Source organism: Onthophagus taurus, chromosome 11 (genome assembly GCF_036711975.1).
Source record: "Onthophagus taurus isolate NC chromosome 11, IU_Otau_3.0, whole genome shotgun sequence".
NCBI classification, from domain to species: domain Eukaryota; kingdom Metazoa; phylum Arthropoda; class Insecta; order Coleoptera; family Scarabaeidae; genus Onthophagus; species Onthophagus taurus.
Window position 1 is genome coordinate 33557388 of NC_091976.1, and position 26939 is coordinate 33584326.

General features: G+C 37.9%; 1 protein-coding gene across 2 annotated transcripts in view; it reads left to right on the plus strand.

Annotated features, from left to right (window-relative positions):
* LOC111423548 (dachsous cadherin-related 1) overlaps positions 1 to 24547 on the plus strand; it is a 186784-nt gene extending 162237 nt beyond the window's left edge. For both annotated transcript variants that reach the window (XM_023056794.2, XM_023056795.2), the window contains 5 exons: positions 4698 to 5293; positions 5467 to 5920; positions 10714 to 14112; positions 14174 to 14479; positions 20850 to 24547. In XM_023056794.2, the coding sequence (XP_022912562.2) occupies positions 4698 to 5293; positions 5467 to 5920; positions 10714 to 14112; positions 14174 to 14479; positions 20850 to 23773 (7679 nt within the window). In that variant the 3' untranslated portion in view covers positions 23774 to 24547. The remainder of the gene's footprint in view (positions 1 to 4697; positions 5294 to 5466; positions 5921 to 10713; positions 14113 to 14173; positions 14480 to 20849) is intronic.
* Positions 24548 to 26939: the final 2392 nt, after the last annotated feature.

Below are 26939 nucleotides of genomic sequence, written 5' to 3' on the forward strand. Positions count from 1 at the left end.
GCACAAAGCGAAATCTATTATTGGAATCTAACGCCCACAACGAAAACGATCCCGAAACCACAACATCGCAATCGCGATATGTTTATGGTCACCCGTTCACGTTGATATAGTTTTCATTCATAAAAATTTAATTTCTGAGTGTATTTGAGGTGGAAGAAAGTAAGTTGGTGAATTTGATTAAAAAAAAGAAAGTAAAAGGAATAATGTCGCAAACGATTCTTTCTGTGGACAGTTGAACAAGAGACCCGTTTCGGCGAATAAGAGTTGTCCCGTCTCGCGTTCGTTGAATACAATGGACTGTGGTAGAAGAGAGGCAAACTTTTCACTTAGCGGTGCCCTCGCAGCCTGCCGAAATGTCGTCGACAGTCCGGGAGATGTACGACTGCCTCGATTCTGCCCCCGAAATAATTGCCCTCTTTTATACCTAGATTCTTCGTCTTCTTCTTCTTTCCGTTCCCCGGCTCCTTTACATTCATGCAAATTGCCATTCTCTTTTATGCGGCTGAGCCTTCGTTTGAGACGACACAATGCGTCGCCGTCGGTCTACCCTATTCTTTTGTTTTCACGATACTCACTTTTTTTTCCTTTTTTCTCTACTTAAATGCATACGCACTCAAATTTTGCTGAAACGAAGTCTAAAAAAGTGATACACAATAGGGTACGTATAGTGAAATCGTGAATTCTCACCGCATTCTGATTTCAAAGCAAACAAATTCACAAACGTTGTTGTTGAAGTCGTAAACAATTCGCAACATTAGAAATCAGCTTATGTGAATGAGGTCCGTTCGGTGCCGATATGGTATGGAGAGGAGCTTTTGCAAGCAAACGGAATAACTAGAATAAATTGTGAAAGTTGGGTTAATTCTAAAACGGATTTGTTACGGACCTGATCGTTCCTAGCCTTATTTTTATTTAACCTGGTCTCGAATGTATCGAGGTCCAAAAAGCTCGGCGCGCCGCCCGAGCATGTTAACGCGGCCCCCTTGTCCCCGCCGCTTGCCTCATACGTCGGTAACCCGTTTGAGACGATTTTCGGAAGTTTGCTATGGCGAACTTTTAGCCGGGCAATAAATAACGTGCGCGAAGCCGGAGACGGACACAGAGGCGTCCGCGAGTCGAGGAGCCCTTTGTTTTCGAGATGGTACAAGTGGGCGAGGGTCGAACAAAGTTTTTTCCCAACGTTTTTCTAGGGTTTTTTGTAGCAAGGCGCCTCGGAAAAAAACCAAGTAATTTATGTGGTAATACGGGTGAATTTGTAACGAAAAAAAAGACAACCCATATTTTCTTGATGCAGTAGCAAATTGCCGACGAACGCGAATCGATCAATTCCTCAATAAATTTCCCGGAATAGCGCGGCGATCGACATAATTGCAGCGAAGAAACGACCATCGTCGTTAACGCTTAGTGGTTGCCTAACATTCATATTTGCATCTATTACCAACTGCATACAGAAAAAGATTCCTCTTAAAATATATATGTCTTAACTTCCCTTCGTCTTAACGGATGAGTTTCGTTAGATTAATTTCTTGGGGTTCTCATCAACCTATCTCGGTTGTACGTAGTTTGGCGAAGAACGCGACTGTTAGACGCCGCGTCGCGAGATCGAAGGTGCACGTAGATATGTAAAACAGGCGCTTTTCGACACCGGGAGATGTGCTCTTGCGCTCCTCCGAGCGCTGCACGATCGCCATAAATCTCGTCCGGTTCCAGCCACCGAGGTACGGAAAATACATAATCCGGCTCGCCGTACGTGACGAAACAACGCTCGAAAATGGCGGATGGCTCGGGAAACACCTCACGATCCGGCTTAGAATACATATATTAGGGACAACGAATAAAATTCTCTCTTTCAAGGCTTGTACACAACTAGGGTTGCCAGATGTCATAATGAAATTTCCGGTACAATCTAAAATTATATAAATAAATAAAATCTATATATAGTTTACTCTAGATTAAAGCTTATACACCCCGAAGAACAGAAACAGGCGTAGAAGTTAGAAAAATTGTCATAAAATTGCATAAGGGTCGTTCCATACGTCAAATAGCTAAATACTTGACAAAACTGCTTCTACTATTCAGTACATAACTAAAAAGTTTGTTGATACCAGAAATATTGAGAATGCACTGTGCTGCTAACTCCCCGAGATGAACGTTAGAGCATTAGAAAAGAAATTATTGCAAATCCTTGGACAAGCGCCCCAAAAATAATAGAAAACCTTCAAAATTAAGTTAATAACACTGTAAGTGCAGATACTGTGAGAAGAGATCTACCAGCTATAACGAACGAGTACCACGAAAGAAATCCTACATTAGCGACGTGAATAGAAAGATACTTATTGAATTCGCAAAAATGCACAAAGAAAAAGATATGGATTTATGGAAAAGGGTGATGTTTACAAACGAATCAAAATACAATATTTTTGGATGTAATGGTAGAGGTAAAATTTGGAGGAAGGCGCTAGATTTAAAAAATCTTCTACCGACAGTTAAGCATAGGGATGGATCTGTTATGGTGTGGGGACTATGACCGCTTCAGCAGTAGGGACTTTAGTTTTTATCGATAATATAATGCACAAATGGCAATATTTGAATATGAAACAAAATGCTATACAATTGGGCCTTGGAAACAGTTGGATCTTGCAACAGGATCAAGTCCCGAAACATACTACATACTGAAATATATTTCCATAGAATCCAGGGCGTACCTAATTACACACAAAATGTAACATGTCAATATAATTTGACATTACAGTGAAACCTCGATAAAATATACAATAATCTAGAGCTGAATAACAAATAAAACTAGACTAACTCTAGAATAAATCTAGAAGCCGTGCGTCTCTTAAGACGGCCAAACCTGAATGTTTCTAGTTATATGCCTAATGTTAGTTCTAGTGACAGTGGTAGGTAGCGCTGGTTAGCATAAGATATCACTATGTTGCATATTTCTATTGAATCAAAACTAGAACTAACACAAGACCTAGAATTAGAAAGATTCGGGTTTAGCCGTGCTTCTCTTAAGACGACCGAAAACTCTGAGTTGTCTTAAGGACGTCATCTGTGCCAAGCAAAACTTTTTCTTTGCAAAATATTTAATTTATAGAACGTGCAAATAACTCTTTCTCATGGCTACATGGAAGGGTCAGCTTCTACCTAACACATTTGCATTAAATACGTCACTGTGCCTTATTTCACTACTAACTACTCTCCACCGCCTCAGATGAAGCTTATATATTGTATAAAGTCTTACTGTATACTTTTTGGATAGTTGAATCACTGCCTCGGTGAAAAATTTTAATGAAATTTTTGATAAAATGTTAAAAAAATTTTGAATGTTTTTTCATTGAAGAATAATATTGAATTGAAAAAGATAATCTGTTTTTTCCACTTTGTATTCGCATGTTGGAGTCTGCACGAACAGGTTTGGAGTTCGCATCTTGTTCGTCTCAATACGGACGCATGCGAAATTTCTTTAAAAGACTGTAAATGCAAACAAAGAGAACGGTACACGGTGGAAACGTCGCGGCGTTTTTATTTATGGGTTTTATTTGCTTATTCATCGGGTTACGCAAGGGGGGCGAGGGTAACATATTACCCCTTTTTTCCCGTTTTGTTAAGAGATGTTGCGCCCGATTCGTATATTATTGCTCGGCGTATAGAAGTTGGGATCCGAATAAGTTGAGGTTGGGGCGATGTGAAGTCGCCTTAAAACTCGGCGAGTTGTTTGGCGAGTCTCGCGGACGACTCCTTCCAAAAAAATTGAAGAAACTCGATACACTGCCGTCTCGGATTTATAAATTCGTCCGCTGACTGCTACAAGACCCCTTTTAATTTGAAACGGGCTAATTTTTGAGCACATACACCGGCTTCCCCGGGTGACAAACACATTAATCGCGGGATTCCGCCGCCCGGGAAAGACGTATCGACGCTATTGCGAGCATAAATTGTAAAATAACACTGGGCCCGTTGTTTTTGTTAACTCTCGATCTTTCCTCCTTCGTTCTTCGTCTTCTTCGTCTCTTCCGTCTCTCCTCATCGTCGTCGTCGACTTATTTACGGCGTCTAAACGGGCCGGACGCGCCGAGACGCGAATACAAAAGCGGTCTCTGTATACCCGACCAATCTGTCTTCTATCGCGCTCCTCGGACCTACAAATTAAGTCCGTTGTATTTACTAGCGGGGGGCACTAGTATCCCGTAGTACACGCCATTGTTCTGACGAACAATTTCTAACGCCTCCTCCTCAAACTCTTCTCATCCTCATCATCCTCATCTTCATCTTCATCTTTATCCTCCTCGTCGCTCTAATAAAATCGTCAAAACCAAAAACTTTCGATAGATCCGCGTCCACATCTCTTGAATACTCAATCGCGCCCCGGAATTATAAATTACCACGGCGATCGCGTTCTCTCGCCTATACCACATTCCACACTGACTCTACTCTCAACTACGTGTGAATAGATGTGCCCCGGCCATAACTGTAACAAATTGAAGCAATATCGCGCTCACAAAGAGCTCCAATAGAACCGGGCACGGTTCGAAGTCGGACTCCCAACGGAGTCCAAGAAACAAAAGGAACGTAATTAATAAAGAGTCTCGTTTTTTCCCTTCCGCGCCCATCGATAGATGGTGCTATGAAAACGCGATAATTAACCCGTAATTAGCATTAATCTTAATAATTAATTTCCTTGTTCGCAGGCGGTCGCCAGCCGATCAGATACTCGATATACTCGGGTGACCCCGATGGCTACTTTAGGATAGATGCTGTGACCGGCGCGATTAGGACCGCTTCCACATTGGACCACGAAACCAGAAGCTCCGTTTTACTCAACATTCAAGTCAAAACCGGTGATCCACCCATATACGGACACACCCAGGTTAATATCGAAATTCAAGATGTCAATGATAATGCACCGGAATTCGAATCAAACACTGTGAGGATTTCCGTCCCTGAAAACGTTGAGATTGGCGTACCTTTATACGCCGCTCACGCTCGGGATAGAGATTCAGGACCAAACGGTGTCGTGAAATACAGAATAGCGAATAAAGCCGCAAGCGGGGGGATATTCGATGTTGATGCCAAGTTGGGTCATCTTACTCTGACGAGAAATTTGGACTACGAGACCGTGCATAGGCACAGTTTAATAATAACCGCTACAGATACAGGTGTTCCTCAATTATCGGCAAACCTAACAGTTTCCGTGGAAGTTCAGGACGTGAACGATAACCCGCCGATATTCGAGAGGAACGAGTACTCCGCGAAAATTCTTGAAACTCTACCAATTAACTCGCAGGTAAGTGGCCATTACCTCACCGGCCGCGGTCTCCTTTTTTTGTCCCTTTTTAGATTCCGGCCGATTATTACCAGCTCCCGGTCGGTTCTAGTTAAACAGCGCGAGAATTGTTGACATTTTACCGTCTGGGGCGATTTATAAAACTGTAAAATCCAATAATTCTCTTCTTTTAGATCCTTCAAGTCACCGCGACGGATTCGGATACCGGCAACAACGCCAGACTAACCTACAGAATCACATCGAATTCCACCAAAACCACCACCAACAACAACAACATCAACAACGACAGCGATGTTTTTGGGATATTTCCAAATAGCGGATGGATCTATCTTAAAGGAACACTCGATAGAGAAACGAAAGATCTTTATAATCTTACAATAGCGGCGACCGATAACGGAACTCCTTCCGAATCGGCATTAACTCGCGTCATCATCAAAATCTTAGATGCTAACGACAACGATCCCGTATTTTCAAAGGAATCCTATGAATTCATCGTAGAAGAAAACTTGAGACGTGGTACGGTTGTTGGTAGTGTTTCCGCCAAAGACTTGGATGTTGGACCTAACGGATCTATCAAGTACAGCATCATCCCGAGTAATGCCAGTTTTCAGATCAACCCGATAAGCGGTAAGTTTATACAGACATATACAGGATGTTCAATTGAAAACTTTCCAATTTAATTTATGGAAACCTAGATATTTATATAGCCTTTTTAAGATATATTGAGGCCGTATATTATAGGCTAAGGAATTTGTAATAAATCGGCTATAAATTGAAAACTTTTTGGATTCTGGCAATATTTGGATATCTATTTTTTTTTTGAATTTTTTCAAAATATTAACATTTCTTTTTAGAAGACTTAGTGTTTTAGTTATTATTCAGTGTGACATTGTTATATTTATTATTGCGTCTGTTAGTTTTAGTTTTGGTTTTCGAACTAACACTAGTTCTAGTGCACTAATGTTTCTAGTTCTAAGTCTAATATTAGTTCTAAAACTTAAACTAGAACTAACACTAGATCTAAAACTAGAAACAATCGAGTTTAGCCCGTTCTGCTTTTAATTGTTATACAGCGCTATAATATACGGGTGTCTCACGTAACTGGTTCGTTAGAACTTTTTCAGGTTCCACTATTCGTAGAGATTTGAAATTTTGGTAGCATGGGTTGTTCATTCGGAACTTTCGATCTAAAATATTTTCAAGATGGCCGCCACTTCCGGTCTACCGGAAGTAGACCATAACTTCGCTATTTTAAATTCAATGTTATAGTTTTTATTACACAATTTAATTGTACTTAAAAAAATAGGTTGACTTTGATAAATGTTATTGGTACCTAGCGTTTTTCGTTTTCGAGTTATTTTGGTTTTAAACTTTTTTTGGTAAATTTCAACATGCTCTTTAAAACTCCATATCTCAGCCAAAGTTCATTAAAAAAAGATCTACTTTGGTACGATTACTTTTCAGATGTAATCTTGTCAGTCTAATTCTTGTCATTAACTTTTTGTTCTAATAGTTTCATTTATTTGATTCTGTTTGTTATTTTTGGTAAGTAAAAGCTAGTAAACTAAAAGATTATCAATCGTAGTTAATAGTACAAATAATAATAGAAATAAATTAAACAAACAAATACAAACGGTTTCCTGCATTTTCTGCATGTTTTGATAAATTTACGAATATAAGAGAAACTACAATAAATAAATATAGGAATGTTTATAGATAAATTGAAGGGGTCGGGAGAAAAAAGTACCAAGCATCATGTTTGTTGTTTTGAGATATAGCAAGTTGAAAGTTTGGCTAAATCCATAAATAACATTTTAGTGCAGACAACAAACCAAAGTTTTTTAATACAAAGGTTATGTATCTATATACCGTTAAAAGTGAAGATGTAGGTAAAAAAAAACGCTATTATAAGATAAAAATGGTTGTATAGAAAAATATGCACTGAATAATCTTGCTTGGCATTTTTTCCCCAAAAATAAAAGACATTAGGTTTGTTTGTACTTTTATTAAAACACACACTGTCATCGACAAAAAATACTCTTAACCAAAAAGGTACTTTTCAAATAGGCCTATATTACCACAACATCTTCCTTTTGGTCGTCTACTTCAGCGGAAGACTGTAGGTCATTGTAATATCCATGGTAGATGGGAGGAATGTATTGCATCAAGGATTTGACATCATCTAATTTTTTCTTATTGATTTTGTTGGGCGCATTTCTTTTTAAATGTAGTGCTGGAATAGAACTCCTTCCACGTTTCTTTAGGTTCAACACTAAAAACTCTTCGTTCATCAAGTGTTTGAGTTTCATTTGAAAAGGTTCTTCGCTGTCAAATTTAAAGCAAATAGCTTTGGAAAATCGTGGAGGAGTAACACCATCTGTACAAAACTTGCTTTTTGTGTTAAAGTAGGTCTCTTGCACCCTAGACAAATCGAGGAAATCCTCACTCATCATGCATGTTACGATGAAGTTCAGTGTTTTGTTCCACACTTTGCTACTATCTCTCTCCATTGCCCAGGACTGTACACATTTTGGTAGTGCTTGATATGATACTTTTCTATTTTTGAAAAGTCACGGTCTGATGGAAGATAAGTATGCCCAGTTATCAGGAAGTAATGTTTTATTGTTTCAAAACGTTTACTAGCTACAAGGTGTGACCAAAGCGACATTATGTTCCAATTTTTATTTTGTCCTCCGCAGTTGTCGGTAAATATTACCAACTTCTTTGCGTGGACATTTGCTACTAATAAGTACTTTACAATACAGCTTCCTATTTCATCACTACCCCTTTTTCCAACTGATTCATCCCACATGAACATAAAACCTTGTCCAGAAGTGCAGTTATGGATACCTACGTTATAGGTCCACAGTTTCCTGCAGTAAAATGCAGGTCCACATGACAGTTTTGGTGTAGGGAGGGTTTGTTGCTAAATAATTGGGATCGCTGTCACTGTCATCAAATTCTTCATACAAGTCTTCTAGGTTTTCATAATAATCTTTAAGATTTCTAACACATTTCCTCTTTCCCTCCATTTCTCATGAGGAGCTTGACACTGTTTTCCCCAAAACTTTGCAAACAACCAGTTGAGGTAATAAAATGCAATGCAAATACAGAGCAATCTAACGGCAATAATTGAAATCTAAACAGTGCTGCTTGTAATTTGTTCAATTTACTCATAGACAGCACTGCTAAATTCGGTTAGGCCAAAATGATGCTTGGCACTTTTTTCTCCCGACCCCTTCAATTGTAGAGAATTAAATTCCCTTTCGTGTAGGCTAATAAAATATGGGGCGTTCCATTTAAAATTTTCGACTTTCTCCCCATTGAATATGGAGAAACGGTAATTCAATTTTTGACCATCCTGTATAAGATACTCTGATACAATATATGACAATTTATTTGAGAGCATCTGAAGAGTAATCGTGCCAATTTAGGTTTTAAAGAGCATGGTGAAATTTGCCAAAAAAACCTTAAAATCAAAATAACTCGAAAACGAAAAACCTAGGTACCAATAACTTTTATGAAAGTCAACATATTTTTTTACGTACAATTAAAAGGTACAATAAAAACTATAGCATTCCATTTAAAATAACGAAGTTATGGTCTATTTCCGGTAGACCGGATCTTGAAGATATTTTAGATCGAAAGTTCCGACTGAACAACCCATACTACCAAAATTTCAAAATTGTACGAATAGTGGCACCTAAAAAGTTCTAACGAACCAGTTACGTGAGACACCCTGTATATATTATTTATTTATTCTTGTGCTAGGTTTAGTGTTAGTTCTAAAACTTAAACTAGAACTAACACTAGGTCCAGAACTAGAAACATTCGGGTTTAACGGTCTTAACAGACACAGGGCTAAACTCGAATACTATTTTTTTTACATACATTTTTAATATTTCTTAGATATTCCACCGATACCTTCTCTCATGTTCCTTTTTCTTAAGATTTAAGCCTTTTCTTTAGAAGAAAAATTAAGATGGGAAGTTTTCAAACATCCTGTATATAAACGAATATTTTTATTGAATATGTACAGAAGATAACGGTACTATTCCAGCATTCGATTCGAATCGATTGCACACGGATTTGTACGCGCGTTTGTCTTAACACAGATTCGTCGGATTGGATTTGTTTCGGTGCTAATAGCTCATCGTCGTTCGTGACCGCGGCCACTATAAGCGGCTACCGCAATTTACCACAAGCCGTAGGCACAAGAAATGACAATTTCAAAGAGTCGAAAGTAATTAGTATGTAATTATAATAAAATTGTTTTTGCTCATAAACCAACTTGGCATTTCATTAAATCTTTTTTTTTTTAATTTTCTATTATGTAAATGAAATACTCAACTTGATTTATTACAATTATTGTTTGTTGATTATTTAATGTCAACCATTTATAGTGACCACTATAAATATAAATATAAAGAGATTAAAAGAAGTTCGATGTCCTAAGGTTAAATCATTTCCTGGTTGTAAATTAATTGGTTATTGGTGTGGCGTTATTGTACTTATTATCAATTATCCGCGGTGAAAACTCCTTTAATAAGTGACTATATAAATATTAAGGTGGGATCATGGGAATCGGAAAACCGAAACGGCAAAGACGATTTAGTTTTCATTTCGGTCGGTTGTTTTCAAACGCCACCGCGAGACTCAGTCCCCCGATCTGCATACAATATATAATTGTACATTAGCTCGTCGTAGTCGTCGTCGTGCGGCCGGCGAATCTCAATGGGCAAGCGTCTACGGGGCCTTGTAAAATTAATAGCGCATAAATACATATCTGAAGCTTGAATAGAAATAAAGGAGAGGCTCGCGATCACTTTCGAAAAGTTATTTTGCATCGTTTTAAATTGAAAATTTTTGGGCGTGTTCAAACATTTGTCACTTCAATTTTTTTACTCTAACGATAATTTTATCCTTACATTTTCATAGAATGAGATATAAACCATTCGAGTTCTCGATTCTAATTCGGCCGGGTGACGGACGGGCGACGTGAACGTCGTTTCCTGGAAGCGTTTAACGTAGAGCGGGAATCGAATCGGACGAGGTTTGTGCAAAAAGGGGGCCCCCGGTGGGGATTCAAGGGGGCAACGGCGTCTCTCTACGCGAGTAGTAAATCTGCAAGTGAATGGTGTAGCGGACCATGCGAAGTCCTCTCGGAGTTTTGCGGGAATGCGGCCCGACGGGTCGGCCCCCGCTTCCCCGCGAACCCCCTTAGCCCCAACGCGGATTCCTGCGGAGATACTTCACGCCGGGGGAACGCCAGCACTCGGAAGCCGCGATAGTAAAAGGGTACAGCTGTGCTCGTTTCGGGAAATTGATAACAAAAAATTCTAATCCGTTAATCTTCAAAACCACTTCATAATTACGTCTTGGGCAATTAACTAATTATTTATTTAAAATATTTGTTCCAGGTGAGCTAGTCACCAAAGAAATTCTCGACAGGGAATTAAAGGAAGTCCACGACCTTGTAATCGAAGCTAGAGATCAAGGATCTCCATCGAGAAGCACGAGAGTGTCGGTGAAGATTTTCGTCTCGGACGTCAACGACAACGATCCGGAAATTATTGATCCACAAGAGGATGTTGTAAGCGTCCGAGAAGAACAACCTCCCGGAACCGAAGTGGTCAAAATCAAAGCGATCGATATCGATAACGGGAATAACTCGACCGTTTCTTATTCGATTTTAAAACGAAGAGATTCAGATGGATACGGGGTGTTTAGCATCGACCCAGTGAATGGTGTCATTAGAACCCGCATGATCCTCGATCACGAAGACAAAACAATTTATAGGTTATCGGTAGCCGCCACTGATAATGGAAATCCTCAACGACAAACGATCAGAACGCTACGAGTTGAAGTCCTAGACCTAAACGATAACAGACCAACGTTTACTAGTTCAAGTCTTGTGTTTAGAGTACGAGAAGACGTTCCGATCGGGTTTATAGTCGGATCGGTTGCCACATCGGATCAAGATCAAGAAAACGTCATCACCGGAAGTTCCGGAGGGCATATCACTTACACCCTTAACTCTTTAATGCCCGAATCCGTCAATAACGCGTTTGATATCGATCGAAACACGGGTTCTTTGGTGGTTGCGCGAAAATTAGATCGCGAATTTTTTGCGGAATATCGCTTCGAAGTTAGAGCTTTGGATACGAGCGCTATGAATAACCCTCAAAGTAGTGCTGTTACCGTAAGGGTTGATGTAGCCGATGTTAATGATAACGCCCCGATTTGGGGGGAGGACCCCATTACGATTCAATTATCGGAAGATACTGAAGTGGGGAGTGTTATTTATAATTTTACAGCAACCGATGCTGATTCGGGAAGCAACGGGGATTTGAGATATACGATTTTCAAGAATTCCCCGAACGTTTTTAGTCTCGATTTTTTAACTGGGACTTTAGTATTAGCCTCCCCGTTAGATTTCGAAACGTTGCAAGAATACACGATCATTATTAAAGCCACCGATCAATCATTAAACGTTTCTGAGAGATTAAGCACTTCAGCAACTGTTAGAATTTTGATAACAGACTCAAACGATAATGTCCCAAAATTCGTTATACCCCCAACTAACACGATTTTCTTCAGCGATTCAATGACCGTTGGGATGCTTGTAAGTAGAATCGTAGCCGTTGATAGCGACTCAGGGGATAACGGAAGAGTCACTTACGTTATATCCGGGGGAAACGAAGGAAACACTTTCGCTTTGGGTTACGACACCGGAATTATAACTTTGGCCCGATCCGTTAACGCAAACGACAAAAAATTATTTCTTTTAAACATAACAGCCAGCGATCACGGTTCCCCAACAAGACACGCTTATTTAACACTTAAATTAGCGTGCCAATCATCGACGGAAAACCCCCCAAGATTCATCAACTCGCTTTATTACGCCAACATCCAAGAAAACGTCCAAATCAACACCTTCGTTATTAAAGTAGCTGCAAGATCCCCGCAACAAGACGACGAAGGAAATTTAACTTTCAGCATTCCAAATGGAATCGCCGATGATGCTTTTACGATTCACCCGATTAATGGGATAGTGAAAACGCAAAAAATTTTGGATCGGGAATTAAAAGATTCTTATGAAATCCCGATTTATGTCACAAGTAATCTTGGCTCATCAAAATTTGATCTGGCCACTCTTCACGTAACCGTAACGGATTCAAACGATCATGCCCCCGAATTCACTCCGGGTTCTTGCTACGGTTTGTACATCCCCGAAAACGCTGATTATTCGATTATTCACACAATCATAGCGAGCGATAAAGACACGGGAAATAACGGCGAAATTATTTATAGTATTTCAAGTGGAAATATTGGAAATAAATTTTCGATCGATCCAAGAACCGGCGAGCTTTCAGCGAAACCTTTAGATCGAGAGACTCACCCGAAATATAACCTAACGATTTCAGCCCAAGATAAAGGAAATCCTCCCCTTCAAAGTTATTGTAATATAACCGTTCACGTTGGGGATCAAAACGATAATGACCCAAAATTTGATTTACCGAATTATTTCGCTAGCATCATAGAAAACGTTCCTGTTTACACCTCAGTGATGAAAGTCCACGCTTCCGATCCCGATTTAGGAATTAATCGGCAAATAATTTATTCGTTAGCAAACGAAAGTCAGTGGTTATTTCGCATCGATAACAAAACCGGGGTTATTACAACCGCGGGATTATTCGATAGAGAACTAAAATCGTCGTATCAATTTTACGTGGTCGCTACGGATGGTGGCAAATACAATTCGAGGTTTCAAAAAGTTCCTGTAACAGTTACCATATTAGACGCAAACGATAATAAGCCGATTTTTACTAAATACCCCTTCAAAGAAAAGGTAGTCGCTTACATCCAACCGGGGCACACAATTTTACAAGTATCAGCTAAAGATATCGACCAAGGAACCAACTCCGATATCGTTTATTCCCTCTCACCCTCAAGTTATCACTCAAATAAATTCCGAATTAACCCCAACACCGGGATTTTATCCGCATCCCAAAGCTTAGGAAGCGAAAACGGAAAAGTGATTCACTTAAACGTAATAGCAACCGATAAAGGGAATCCCCCACAAAGTTCAACCGGATTAATCGAAATATCAATTGGAGAAACAAACGATCATTCCCCAAAATTACGATTTCAAAACGCCACCTATCGAATTAATTTACCCGAAAATCTTGATAATTACCAAGAAGTTATTCAAGTAATCGCCGTGAGAAACGACGGGAGGAAACAAAAAATTTCTTATTCTTTCGGGGCAGGAAACGAGGACAACATTTTCGTCATTAACGCGGAAACGGGACAAATTCAAATTAAAGATAATCGACTTTTAGATTATGAAATAAAAAAGGAAATTAATTTAGTGATCGAAGCTAAAACCGATTCAAACCCGATTTTGCACTCGTATTGTAACGTTATCGTTCAAATAACCGATCAAAATGATAACACGCCGAAATTTTCGCAACAACAATATTCCGCGTCCCTTTTCGAAGGGAACAACAAAAGCGAATTGGTTTTGCAAGTTTTTGCGTTCGACGCGGATGAAGGTCAGAACGCGAGGATTCTTTATCATATAGTCGATGGTAATCACGATAATGCGTTTAAAATCGAACCCGCTTTTAGTGGAATATTAAGGACTAATATCGTTTTGGATCGGGAAATTAGAGATATTTATCGATTAACCGTTATTGCGACGGATGAAGGTGTACCTCAAATGACCGGAACTACGCGGGTTCATATTAAAGTCGTTGATATCAATGATAATCAACCTACATTTCCACCTCATAGTATTATTACAGTTAGTGAAGGTAAATTGATTGTAACTTTAATTAATTTTTGTTTTGTTTATTTGTTGCATTTATTTTTTAGCCACAAATGTTGGAACGGTTCTTACGAGCGTAACTGCGAATGATGTGGATACTAATCCTCCGTTGGTGTATAGTTTTGCAGCCGATAACGATAAGGAGTCTTTGAAAAACTTTAGTATTGATCGATACAACGGTAAAGTTATTTTAAAGAAAAAATTGGATTTTGAAAATCAACAAGAATACAATTTAAGGATTAGTGCTTCTGATAGTGCTCATATTGCTTATAGCACTTTAACGATAAGAGTGACTGATATAAATGATAATCCACCGGTTTTTACACAAAATGCTTATTATGCAACTTTACCAGGTAAGAAATTATTTTAAATTTTATTATTTTCTTTTTAAAATACTTAGCCGAGGTCGCTTGCGGCCGAGGCATTGGCTTGAATGCAATTCGGAACAGTTTCAGGGAAATTTGGCTTTTATCTGACAGTACTCTAATATAAATGATCTTTCGTTAGAGTGTTGCATGTTTATCACAAAAACTAGAACCCAAAATGGACGATATCGTTTAACTTAGCCGAGGTCGCTTGCGGCCGAGGCATTGGCTCGATTGCAATTCGGAACGGTTTGAAGTAAATTTAGCAATTTACCTGACAGTGCTCTAATATAAATGATCTTTCGCTAGAATCTGGCATGTATATCACACAAACTAGAACCCAAAATGGACGATATCGCTAAAATGAACTTAGCTGAGGTCGCTTGCGGCCGAGGCATTGGTTTGAATCCAATTCAGAACAGTTTCAGGGAAATTTAGCATTTTATCTGACATTACTCTAATATAAATGATCTTTCGTTTGAGTGTTGCATGTTTATCACAAAAACTAGAACCAAAAATGAATGATATCGTTTAACTTAGCCGAGGTCGCTTGCGGCCGAGGCATTGGCTCGATTACAATTTGGAACGGTTTCAAGTAAACTTAGCAATTTACCTGGCAATGCTCTGCTAAAAATGATCTTTCGCTAGAGTCTGGCATGTATATCACACAAACTAGAACCCAAAATGGACGATATCGCTAAAATGAACTTAGCTGAGGTCGCTTGCGGCCGAGGCATTGGCTTGAATCCAATTCAGAACAGTTTCAGGGAAATTTGGCATTTTATCTGACATTACTCTAATATAAATGATCTTTCGTTAGAGTGTTGCATGTTTATCACGAAAACTAGAACCCAAAATGGACGATATCGTTTAACTTAGCCGAGGTCGCTTGCGGCCGAGGCATTGGCTCGATTGCAATTCGGACCGGTTTCAAGTAAACTTAGCAATTTACCTGACAGTGCTCTAATATAAATGATCTTTCGCTAGAGTCTGGAATGTATATGACACAAACTAGAACCCAAAATGGACGATATTGCTAAAATGAACTTAGCTGAGGTCGCTTGCGGCCGAGGCATTGGGTTGAATGCAATTCAGAACAGATTCAGGGAAATTTGGCTTTTATCTGACGGTACTCTAATAGAAATCATCTTTCGTTAGAGTGTTGCGTGTTTATCACAAAAACTAGAACCCAAAATGGACGATATCGTTTAACTTAGCCGAGGTCGCTTGCGGCCGAGGCATTGGCTCGATTGCAATTCGGAACGGTTTGAAGTAAATTTAGCAATTTACCTGACAGTGCTCTAATATAAATGATCTTTCGCTAGAGTCTAGCATGTATATCACACAAACTAGAACCCAAAATGGACGATATCGCTAAAATGAACTTAGCTGAGGTCGCTTGCGGCCGAGGCATTGGGTTGAATGCAATTCAGAACAGATTCAGGGAAATTTGGCTTTTATCTGACAGTACTCTAATAAAAATCATCTTTCGTTAGAGTGTTGCGTGTTTATCACAAAAACTAGAACCCAAAATGGACGATATCGTTTAACTTAGCCGAGGTCGCTTGCGGCCGAGGCATTGGCTCGATTGCAATTCGGAACGGTTTGAAGTAAACTTAGCAATTTACCTGACATTGCTCTAATATAAATGATCTTTCGCTAGAGTCTGGGATTTATATCACACAAACTAGAATCCAAAATGGACGATATCGCTAAAATGAACTTAGCTGAGGTCGCTTGCGGCCGAGGCATTGGGTTGAATGCAATTCAGAACAGATTCAGGGAACTTTGGCTTTTATCTGACAGTACTCTAATAAAAATCATCTTTCGTTAGAGTGTTGCGTGTTTATCACAAAAACTAGAACCCAAAATGAACGATATCGTTTAACTTAGCCAAGGTCGCTTGCGGCCGAGGCATTGGCTCGATTGCAATTCGGAACGGTTTGAAGTAAATTTAGCAATTTACCTGACAGTGCTCTAATATAAATGATCTTTCGCTAGAGTCTGGGATTTATATCACACAAACTAGAACCCAAAATGGACGATATCGCTAAAATGAACTTAGCTGAGGTCGCTTGCGGCCGAGGCATTGGGTTGAATGCAATTCAGAACAGATTCCGGGAAATTTGGCTTTTATCTGACAGTACTCTAATAAATATCTTTCGTTAGAGTGTTGCGTGTTTATCACAAAAACTAGAACCCAAAATGAATGATATCGTTTAACTTAGCCGAGGTCGCTTGCGGCCGAGGCATTGGCTCGATTGCAATTCGGAACGGTTTGAAGTAAACTTAGCAATTTACCTGACAGTGCTCTAATATTAATGATCTTTCGCTATAGTCTGGGATTTATATCACACAAACTAGAACCCAAAATGGACGATATCGCTAAAATGAACTTAGCTGAGGTCGCTTGCGGCCGAGGCATTGGGTTGAATGCAATTTAGAACAGTTTCAGGGAAATTTGGCTTTTATCTGACAGTACTCTAATAAAAATCATCTTTCGTTAGAGTGTTGCGTGTTTATCACAAAAACTGGAACCCAAAATGGATGATATCGTTTAACTTAGCCGAGGTCGCTTGCGGCCGAGGCATTGGCTCGATTGCAATTCGGACCGGTTTCAAGTAAACTTAGCAATTTACTTGACAGTGCTCTAATATAAATGATCTTTTGCTAGAGTCTAGAATGTATATCACACAAACTAGAACCCAAAATGGACGATATCGCTAAAATGAACTTAGCTGAGGTCGCTTGCGGCCGAGGCATTGTGTTGAATGCAATTCAGAACAGTTTTAGGGAAATTTGGCTTTTATCTGACAGTACTCTAATAAAAATCATCTTTCGTTAGAGTGTTGCGTGTTTATCACAAAAACTAGAACCCAAAATGGACGATATCGTTTAACTTAGCCGAGGTCGCTTGCGGCCGAGGCATTGGCTCGATTGCAATTCGGAACGGTTTGAAGTAAATTTAGCAATTTACCTGACAGTGCTCTAATATAAATGATCTTTCGCTAGAGTCTAGCATGTATATCACACAAACTAGAACCCAAAATGGACGATATCGCTAAAATGAACTTAGCTGAGGTCGCTTGCGGCCGAGGCATTGGGTTGAATGCAATTCAGAACAGATTCAGGGAAATTTGGCTTTTATCTGACAGTACTCTAATAAAAATCATCTTTCGTTAGAGTGTTGCGTGTTTATCACAAAAACTAGAACCCAAAATGGACGATATCGTTTAACTTAGCCGAGGTCGCTTGCGGCCGAGGCATTGGCTCGATTGCAATTCGGAACGGTTTGAAGTAAACTTAGCAATTTACCTGACATTGCTCTAATATAAATGATCTTTCGCTAGAGTCTGGGATTTATATCACACAAACTAGAATCCAAAATGGACGATATCGCTAAAATGAACTTAGCTGAGGTCGCTTGCGGCCGAGGCATTGGGTTGAATGCAATTCAGAACAGATTCAGGGAACTTTGGCTTTTATCTGACAGTACTCTAATAAAAATCATCTTTCGTTAGAGTGTTGCGTGTTTATCACAAAAACTAGAACCCAAAATGAACGATATCGTTTAACTTAGCCAAGGTCGCTTGCGGCCGAGGCATTGGCTCGATTGCAATTCGGAACGGTTTGAAGTAAATTTAGCAATTTACCTGACAGTGCTCTAATATAAATGATCTTTCGCTAGAGTCTGGGATTTATATCACACAAACTAGAACCCAAAATGGACGATATCGCTAAAATGAACTTAGCTGAGGTCGCTTGCGGCCGAGGCATTGGGTTGAATGCAATTCAGAACAGATTCCGGGAAATTTGGCTTTTATCTGACAGTACTCTAATAAATATCTTTCGTTAGAGTGTTGCGTGTTTATCACAAAAACTAGAACCCAAAATGAATGATATCGTTTAACTTAGCCGAGGTCGCTTGCGGCCGAGGCATTGGCTCGATTGCAATTCGGAACGGTTTGAAGTAAACTTAGCAATTTACCTGACAGTGCTCTAATATTAATGATCTTTCGCTATAGTCTGGGATTTATATCACACAAACTAGAACCCAAAATGGACGATATCGCTAAAATGAACTTAGCTGAGGTCGCTTGCGGCCGAGGCATTGGGTTGAATGCAATTTAGAACAGTTTCAGGGAAATTTGGCTTTTATCTGACAGTACTCTAATAAAAATCATCTTTCGTTAGAGTGTTGCGTGTTTATCACAAAAACTGGAACCCAAAATGGATGATATCGTTTAACTTAGCCGAGGTCGCTTGCGGCCGAGGCATTGGCTCGATTGCAATTCGGACCGGTTTCAAGTAAACTTAGCAATTTACTTGACAGTGCTCTAATATAAATGATCTTTTGCTAGAGTCTAGAATGTATATCACACAAACTAGAACCCAAAATGGACGATATCGCTAAAATGAACTTAGCTGAGGTCGCTTGCGGCCGAGGCATTGTGTTGAATGCAATTCAGAACAGTTTTAGGGAAATTTGGCTTTTATCTGACAGTACTCTAATAAAAATCATCTTTCGTTAGAGTGTTGCGTGTTTATCACAAAAACTAGAACCCAAAATGGACGATATCGTTTAACTTAGCCGAGGTCGCTTGCGGCCGAGGCATTGGCTCGATTGCAATTCGGAACGGTTTGAAGTAAATTTAGCAATTTACCTGACAGTGCTCTAATATAAATGATCTTTCGCTAGAGTCTGGGATTTATATCACACAAACTAGAACCCAAAATGGACGATATCGCTAAAATGAACTTAGCTGAGGTCGCTTGCGGCCGAGGCATTGGGTTGAATGCAATTCAGAACAGATTCAGAGAAATTTGGCTTTTATCTGACAGTACCCTAATAAAAATCATCTTTCGTTAGAGTGTTGCGTGTTTATCACAAAAACTAGAACCCAAAATGAATGATATCGTTTAACTTAGCCGAGGTCGCTTGCGGCCGAGGCATTGGCTCGATTGCAATTCGGAACGGTTTCAAGTAAACTTAGCAATTTACCTGGCAATGCTCTGCTAAAAATGATCTTTCGCTAGAGTCTGGCATGTATATCACACAATCTAGAACCCAAAATGGACGATATTGTTTGTCTTTGCCGAGGTCGCTTGCGGCCGAGGCATTATCTTGAATTCAATGCGGGACAGTTTCAGGGAATCTTGACAATTCATCTAACAGTGCTCTAATATAATTGATCTTTTGTTAGAGTGTTGTATGATTATCGTACAAACTAGGACCCAAAATAAATGATATCGTTGAACTTAGCAGACGTCGCTTGCGGAAGAGGCATTGGCATGAATATCATATCGCTACAAAATGGGACAGTTATCATTGATGTTTGACAGCACCTTAATATAAAAAGTCTTTCATTGGAGATAGCTGAGGTCGCTTGCGGCTGAGGTATTGACATGAATATTATATCAATACAAAATAGCACAATGGATAATATATATCTGACAGCATTTTTATATAAGTGTTCTTTCATATAAGACTTAGCCAAGTAACAATTAACCATGAGTATTATGAAATAAACTGTGTTTGGTGGAAGGCACGCCGCTGGCGGCAATGTTCACAGGTGCAGCAATAAGACCATCACCACTAGTAACTGCAGAAGAATTTCTGTCGCGACGATAAACGATCTAATGATAGCTTGAAGAATTTCACCAATAGACTCGTTTAGATTAGTCATTGTTAAAGCAACCTAGTTCAGAAAGGTCGCATAAAAGTTTAACCACATGATTAAGAGGAGAAGACTTATAAGAAAAAATATAATCGTTTCCAAATTAAATTAAATTTAATAAAAGGGTACCTTAGTTCCGTATGTTCCACGCATGACGTCAAATCGGTAAAAAATCAGCATTCATGCTCTATTTATGTTTGAAAGCAAGTTGGGATAAAATAAGAACCACTGTCTTTTTTCCGCCAAATTCTTTGACTCTTCATCAGATTTGACCTTCAATCAGAGAATTTTAATATTATTAATATTAGTGATAATTAATTATTATTTATGTCAATACTTACAAATTCTCACCTTCTAATTTGATTAGAACCAATTTAATTCACGCAAACCAGCTTTTCACATATTCTAAATTTCCTGGAAAGCATCGCCATTAAAGATATTAAGTTTTCTTGGTTTTATCATATAATCTAAAGATGTTTCCAATCAATTTCCACCATTTTGACACACACCAAAATACTTTTCATATTTCCTCGAATTTTTTAAGGATTTCCAAAAAGATCACAATCAATTTCTTTAATCTCTCCATCCTCGTTAACCTATAATAAAAATCAATAATAAAATGTTAAAATTAATTATTAATTAATTATATAAATTATAATTATATATTTTTTTTGTTTTAGATGGACATTCAACAAATCTAATCGATTTAATTTCCGTAAACGCAAGTGATATGGACACCGGCGAAAACGCAAAAATAAAATATTCAATCGTCAATCAAATTCAAGGATTTCTAATAGACGATTACAGCGGAACGATTCGCGTTAATCAAAGCAATATTTCCGTCCCAATTCACGATTATCAATTAACCGTAAAAGCCGAAGACTTAGGAACTCCTTCTCTTCACTCATTAGCGGCCGTTCGAGTTAAGGTGAACAGCGGAGGTGGACAACCGAGACAAAAAGATAAAGATTACAAAGTACAAATTCCTGAAGATACGCCAAAAGGGACGAAAATTTTACATTTGCCGCATTCGGGACAAAACAAAATTAGTTACTTAATAATAGAAGGTAACGATGATGGTGTTTTTGAGATTGCGAATCCGAGTGGGGTCATTATTTTGGTTAAAACTCTCGATAGAGAACACAAAGATTTTTATAATTTAAAATTATCAACCGGCGTTGGATACTCATCGAATTATTCAATGATTTCCGTTCAAGTTTCTGTGGATGATACCAACGATAACGCTCCAGTTTTCGAACAGGAAGATTACGAGTACACCATTAAAGAGGACGTAGCTGTAGGAACGACCATTTCTGTAATTTCCGCAAAAGATAACGATCAAGCGAACACGTTACATTCAGAAATCCTTTACGATATAACATCAGGAAATGATTTAGGTTTATATAGGATCGATGATTCCGGAGATTTTCTTGTTAATAACACCCTTGATTACGATAACGGCTTGAATGTACATAATTTAGTGATTAGAGCTTGCGATAAAGCTCCAAATCCTTTGTGTACTTTAGCCACTTTACAAATCATTTTGGAAGATTCGAACGATAACGAACCGAAATTTCCTGTTCAAGAATATTTAGAATTCGTCGCTGAGAACGAGGCTGTTGGAACAGCTGTTTTTACAGCACAAGCCACCGATTTGGATAAAGGCGTTTTTGGATTTTTAAATTACTCGATTGTGTCATCGACGAATCATCAAGTTTACACAAACAATGATGACGCGTCGAAATTATTTCATATCGATGCTTTAAGCGGGGTGGTTGTTACAAACGCCGTTTTTGATTACGAACAAAGAAATCGATACGTTTTTATTGTAAAAGCGAGTGACGTTGGGGGGAAATCGGCGTTTGTTAAGGTTCGAATTGAAATTGAAAGTAAAGATGAGTTTCACCCGCAATTTACGGAGAGAACTTATAAATTTGGGTTGGGATCTTCGATTAAATTTGGCGATATTGTTGGGCATGTTACGGCTACGGATAGGGATAAAGGACCGGATGGAAGAGTTGTTTATCAATTGACGACTCAAAATCCTTATTTTAAAATAAATAGAACAACGGGGGCTGTTATTATTAAAAAGAAGTTTGATAACGCTGAATTATTTTCGAGTCGCGATGTGAGTTTGGTGATAACAGCAAGTTCTGGAAGGCAAGGATCCTTAACTAATATGACCGTTGTTGAAATTTCGATTGATCCCTTAAACGATATTAGTACAAATTTAGCTATTAATAACAAAGATGGAAAAACGGTTCAAAATTCGAGCGGGATCGCCGATTGGGCTTTGGGGTTATTAATTTCATTAATTTTGCTATTAATAACATTCGGGGCTGTTTTTGTGTTTTTACACATGAGGAATAAGAAAAATAAGAAAGTAAATAAGCCCAATTTAGGGAGCGAAGCGGTTAGTACATCAAATAATTACGTCGATCCTTCCGCTTTTGATACAATTCCGATTAGAAACACCCCGGGGCTCTCCAACAATCAATTTGCGCCACCGAAATACGACGAAATTCCTCCTTACGGTGGTGGACACGCTGCTAGTTCAAATTCGGGGGCGGCGACTACTTCAGAATTATCGGGATCGGAACAATCGGGTTCCAGCGGGAGGGGATCAGCTGAAGAAGGTGATGATGGCGAAGACGAAGAAATTAGGATGATTAATGAGGGTCCGTTACAAAGGGATTCGGGGATTCACCGACAAAATGATGACGAAGATAATTTATCGGATGTTTCTGTAAGGAATACCCAAGAATATTTAGCGAGATTAGGAATTGTTAATAACGGAAGCGCGGCGCAAACCGCGACGAGATTATGTGGAGATCCAAGACCGGGAAATAGTCATCAATCCGTACCTTTAGATAGTTTACACATGTTTGACGAAGACGGTAACGCTGAAAATATCTCAAATTTTTACGCCAAATTAAACGACGTCGCCGGTTCAGATAGAGCTAGCTCATCGGATGAAAATTCAAACGCGAATAATTTAACGACGGCGATGGATCATGTTATGGCGATAGGTTACGGGGATGTTCCAACGGTAACCCATCAACCATCAATGAACGGATCGTTAAGTTCAATTGTACATAGCGAAGAAGAACTTGCTGGAAGTTATAACTGGGATTATCTTTTAGACTGGGGGCCTCAATATCAACCCTTAGCCCACGTTTTCTCCGAAATAGCGCGATTAAAAGATGATACCGCTTCAGTTCAAAGCGCGACGAGTGGGAATTCAAGCGTTAAAAGTAAAAATTCTATCGTACCAGCGAAAAATATTCCCCCGCCGTTAATAACGAGCGTCGCACCGAGATCGGTGATTAATTCACGAGCTGGTCCTAGTCATCATAATCCGAATCATAACCAAATTATTATTTTACCAAGATCACCGATAAGTCATGATGCCTCCGGGGCGACGTTTAGTACATCCGCGGCGATGTCACCGAGTTTTTCACCTTCTTTATCACCGTTAGCAACAAAATCACCATCAATTTCACCGTTAGTCACTCCAGGGTTGTCTACAGCTCATCATATGATTCCAAGACAACCACCTCAAAGTAGATCGAAAACTGTGGTGGACACTGAACTGAGACTTTAGTGAATTTTTTTTTAATATGGAAAGTTAAATTAATAAAGATTTAGTGTTCGGCTGTGTAATGGAAAATTTAACTTTAAAGTTGTGGAATTAAACATTTTTTTAGTTTAGTTAGAAAAAAAAAATAAATAAATGACTTTTTAATTAAATGAATGCTATTAATGACTGCAATAAAAATGTGTATATATTATTATATTTTTATAATAAACGTGAAATCGTATTTTTTTACTTTTTTAGACTGTATGTAAATAGTAATTTGTAATAAAAAAAACGAAAACATTGTGCTCATTAGCTAATAGTGCTTCTCGAATGCCATTTTTAGCCATAACAAAACTAATTTCCGTTTTTTTTTTTTTTGTACTGTTTGTTATTTTTGTATATTTTTGTACGACTTTTTTTTGTAAACCAAAAAAAAATTAAAACCATAAATTATATTAATTTATATAATTATTGTAATTAATTTTACACAAAAAACAAACCGAATCTTTTTTATTAATTAATTGTAGATATTGTACATGTAGCAGCGATTCCGAAAAATGTAGCGACGTGTGTATTGTGTATGTGATTCCCGATTTATATCGATTTTCTGTAAACTCAAAGAAAATCCAGCCTTTTTAAACTGTATGTAAAAAAAAAACACGCGGTATAGTAAATTATTTTTTGTTAATAACATCGAAAAAAAATCGAATAGAGTTTCTTGATGCGCAAAGAGTGTCATAAATGTTAGTTATTTTTGTAAATGAAATGTACAAAGAAAAATAAAAGTAAATAAATAAACATGTTTGTTTTTAATTGTTTTAAATAATATACAGGGTGATTTATTAGCTCACCATCAAACTTTGACATATGATAGCTAATGCAATTGCCAAAAAAAATGTAAATGAACATTACATTCATAAGAAAACTACAAAAAAGTTAGTGTTTTCATCAAAAAGGAACTTTTAATGTACAGGGTGTCCCAATTTCGATGTCCGCATAGGCTATCTCCGAAACTAAAAGAGATAGAAAAAAAGTAGCTTACATGTCATGATCTCGTTTTTCGAGAAAATGCTAATGCCGAAAACTCCGAACAGCTATCGTCTTTTGTTTTCGCCCTATCGGCAAAAACTGAAAATTTTGCGAAAACGACAATCGCGAATATCTCACTTATTATCAAAGATGGAGTATTATAAATAAAACATTATATGGACAACTTTTTACGAAGAATTCAGTGGCGTAGGTAGAATTTTTATCCCATCTTTTATTTTCGAGATTTTTGACGTAACTTTATTTTTTTAAATGGGAACCATAGTTGGCTATGACCTAAAATAATTTGTTATTTTCTTCTGATAACAAATATATATAGTTTGTGGGACATATTTCTTATAGTTATTGAATAATTAACAAAAAATCATTTTGTTCTATGTAAAACTAATGTATGTATTTAAAAGTTAATGTTGCTATGGTAATAACCATACATACTATGATGGAACATAATGTATCAATTTTTTTTGTTCTTTCTAAAACTATTGTATGTATTTAAAACTTAATGTTGTTATGGTGATAACCAGACCATGATGGAAAACATTGTTTCCAATAGGGCCGTTAACGTCAATCGATTAGAAAGACCGTCTTTCAAAAAATCGATAATGTAAATTAAATTAGACGGATTAGTAACGTTTTCACGTTCGAAAATTGTTTAATTTTTGCAATAATTAATGTGAAACTTTAAAATTCCCCACCCCTGATTCATTGTGACGTTTTAAGTAAGAAGAAAGAAATCACGTCCGTGATTTCTCTCCCGTTTTCTTCTGTTTTCGTCTAGCGCGTAAGATTCGTAGCATTGTCTCTCTCCAGGAATTTTATTGATTTTTATATGCTCCAATCATACGCTCAAATTTGAGTGACGCGCTACTGAATTCGCGGCCTGTAATTTCAAACTTTATTATTTTTTTTTGGAAAAACTAAGCCTCAGAATCAAAAATTAAAAAATATGGGGTATCAATCAATTTTAAAAAACTTTCGAATGAGCCAATAAAAAAAAAATAGTTAACGGCCCTATTATTGCCAAAGTTTGTAGTAGTATTTAAAAATTCACTAACAACTCTGGCATTATCTGCTGGTGCTCCGTCGTATTGAAAATATATCATTTAAGACATATTTAATGGTAAATTGTCGCCTTACAATGTGCCGCCTTAATATATTGAGGTATTTATCTGAGTTTAAGTTTTTATGGTAGATACTATATGCCAAAATTCTATTATCTAAAAGGGCACACCATACATTGAAACCCAACCTTCTTTGAACACTCAGAGAATTCATTGGTCCAGATGACATTTTGAACAAACAGCAGATTATTTAATTTTTTTAAATATCATCTACAAAATTCTAATCTTAGATTGGCACCTCTGGCACGTAAATAATGAGGTAGCCCCGCTTTGTATGGTTTATACATATTTTTCTTTCATACTCGGGAGCAGCGGCTTTTGGGTCAGACGTCTTGTTCAATTTCTCTGCAAGACGTTGATGGATTTATCGCAACTGAAGCCAACACATTGAGTTCATCCTCTTACAGGTCATTTTGGTATGTTTTTGCACGTGGTTTGGGGAAGGACCAAAAATCTATTAAATTTTCTACTAACCGGCTGAAAGTTCTTACGTAATATAATTCCGTGGCTAACGTCGCATTCTTATCTGATAACATATAGCATTCCATCATGTTACATTTTTCATAATTTTCGAAATTCATTGTAAAGTTTTATTCAGTTTTGTTATACTTTGACACTTAACATGCTGGTGCATCGTACCAGCATATAATGCCAGAGTTGTTATCGAATTTTTAAATACAAACTTTGGCAATTATTTGATACATTATGTTCCATCATAGTATGTATGGTTATCACCATAGCAACATTAACTTTTAAATACATACATTAGTTTTAGATAGAACAAAATGAATTTTTGTTAATTATTCAATAACTATAAGAAATCTACCCCACAAACTATATATATTTGTTATCAGAAGAAAATAACAAATTATTTTAGGTCATAGCCAACTATGGTTTCCATTTAAAAAAATAAAGTTACGTCTAAAATCTCGAAAATAAAAGATGGGAAAAAAATTCTACCTACGCCACTGAATTCTTCGTAAAAAATTGCCCATATAATGTTTTATTTATAATACTCCATC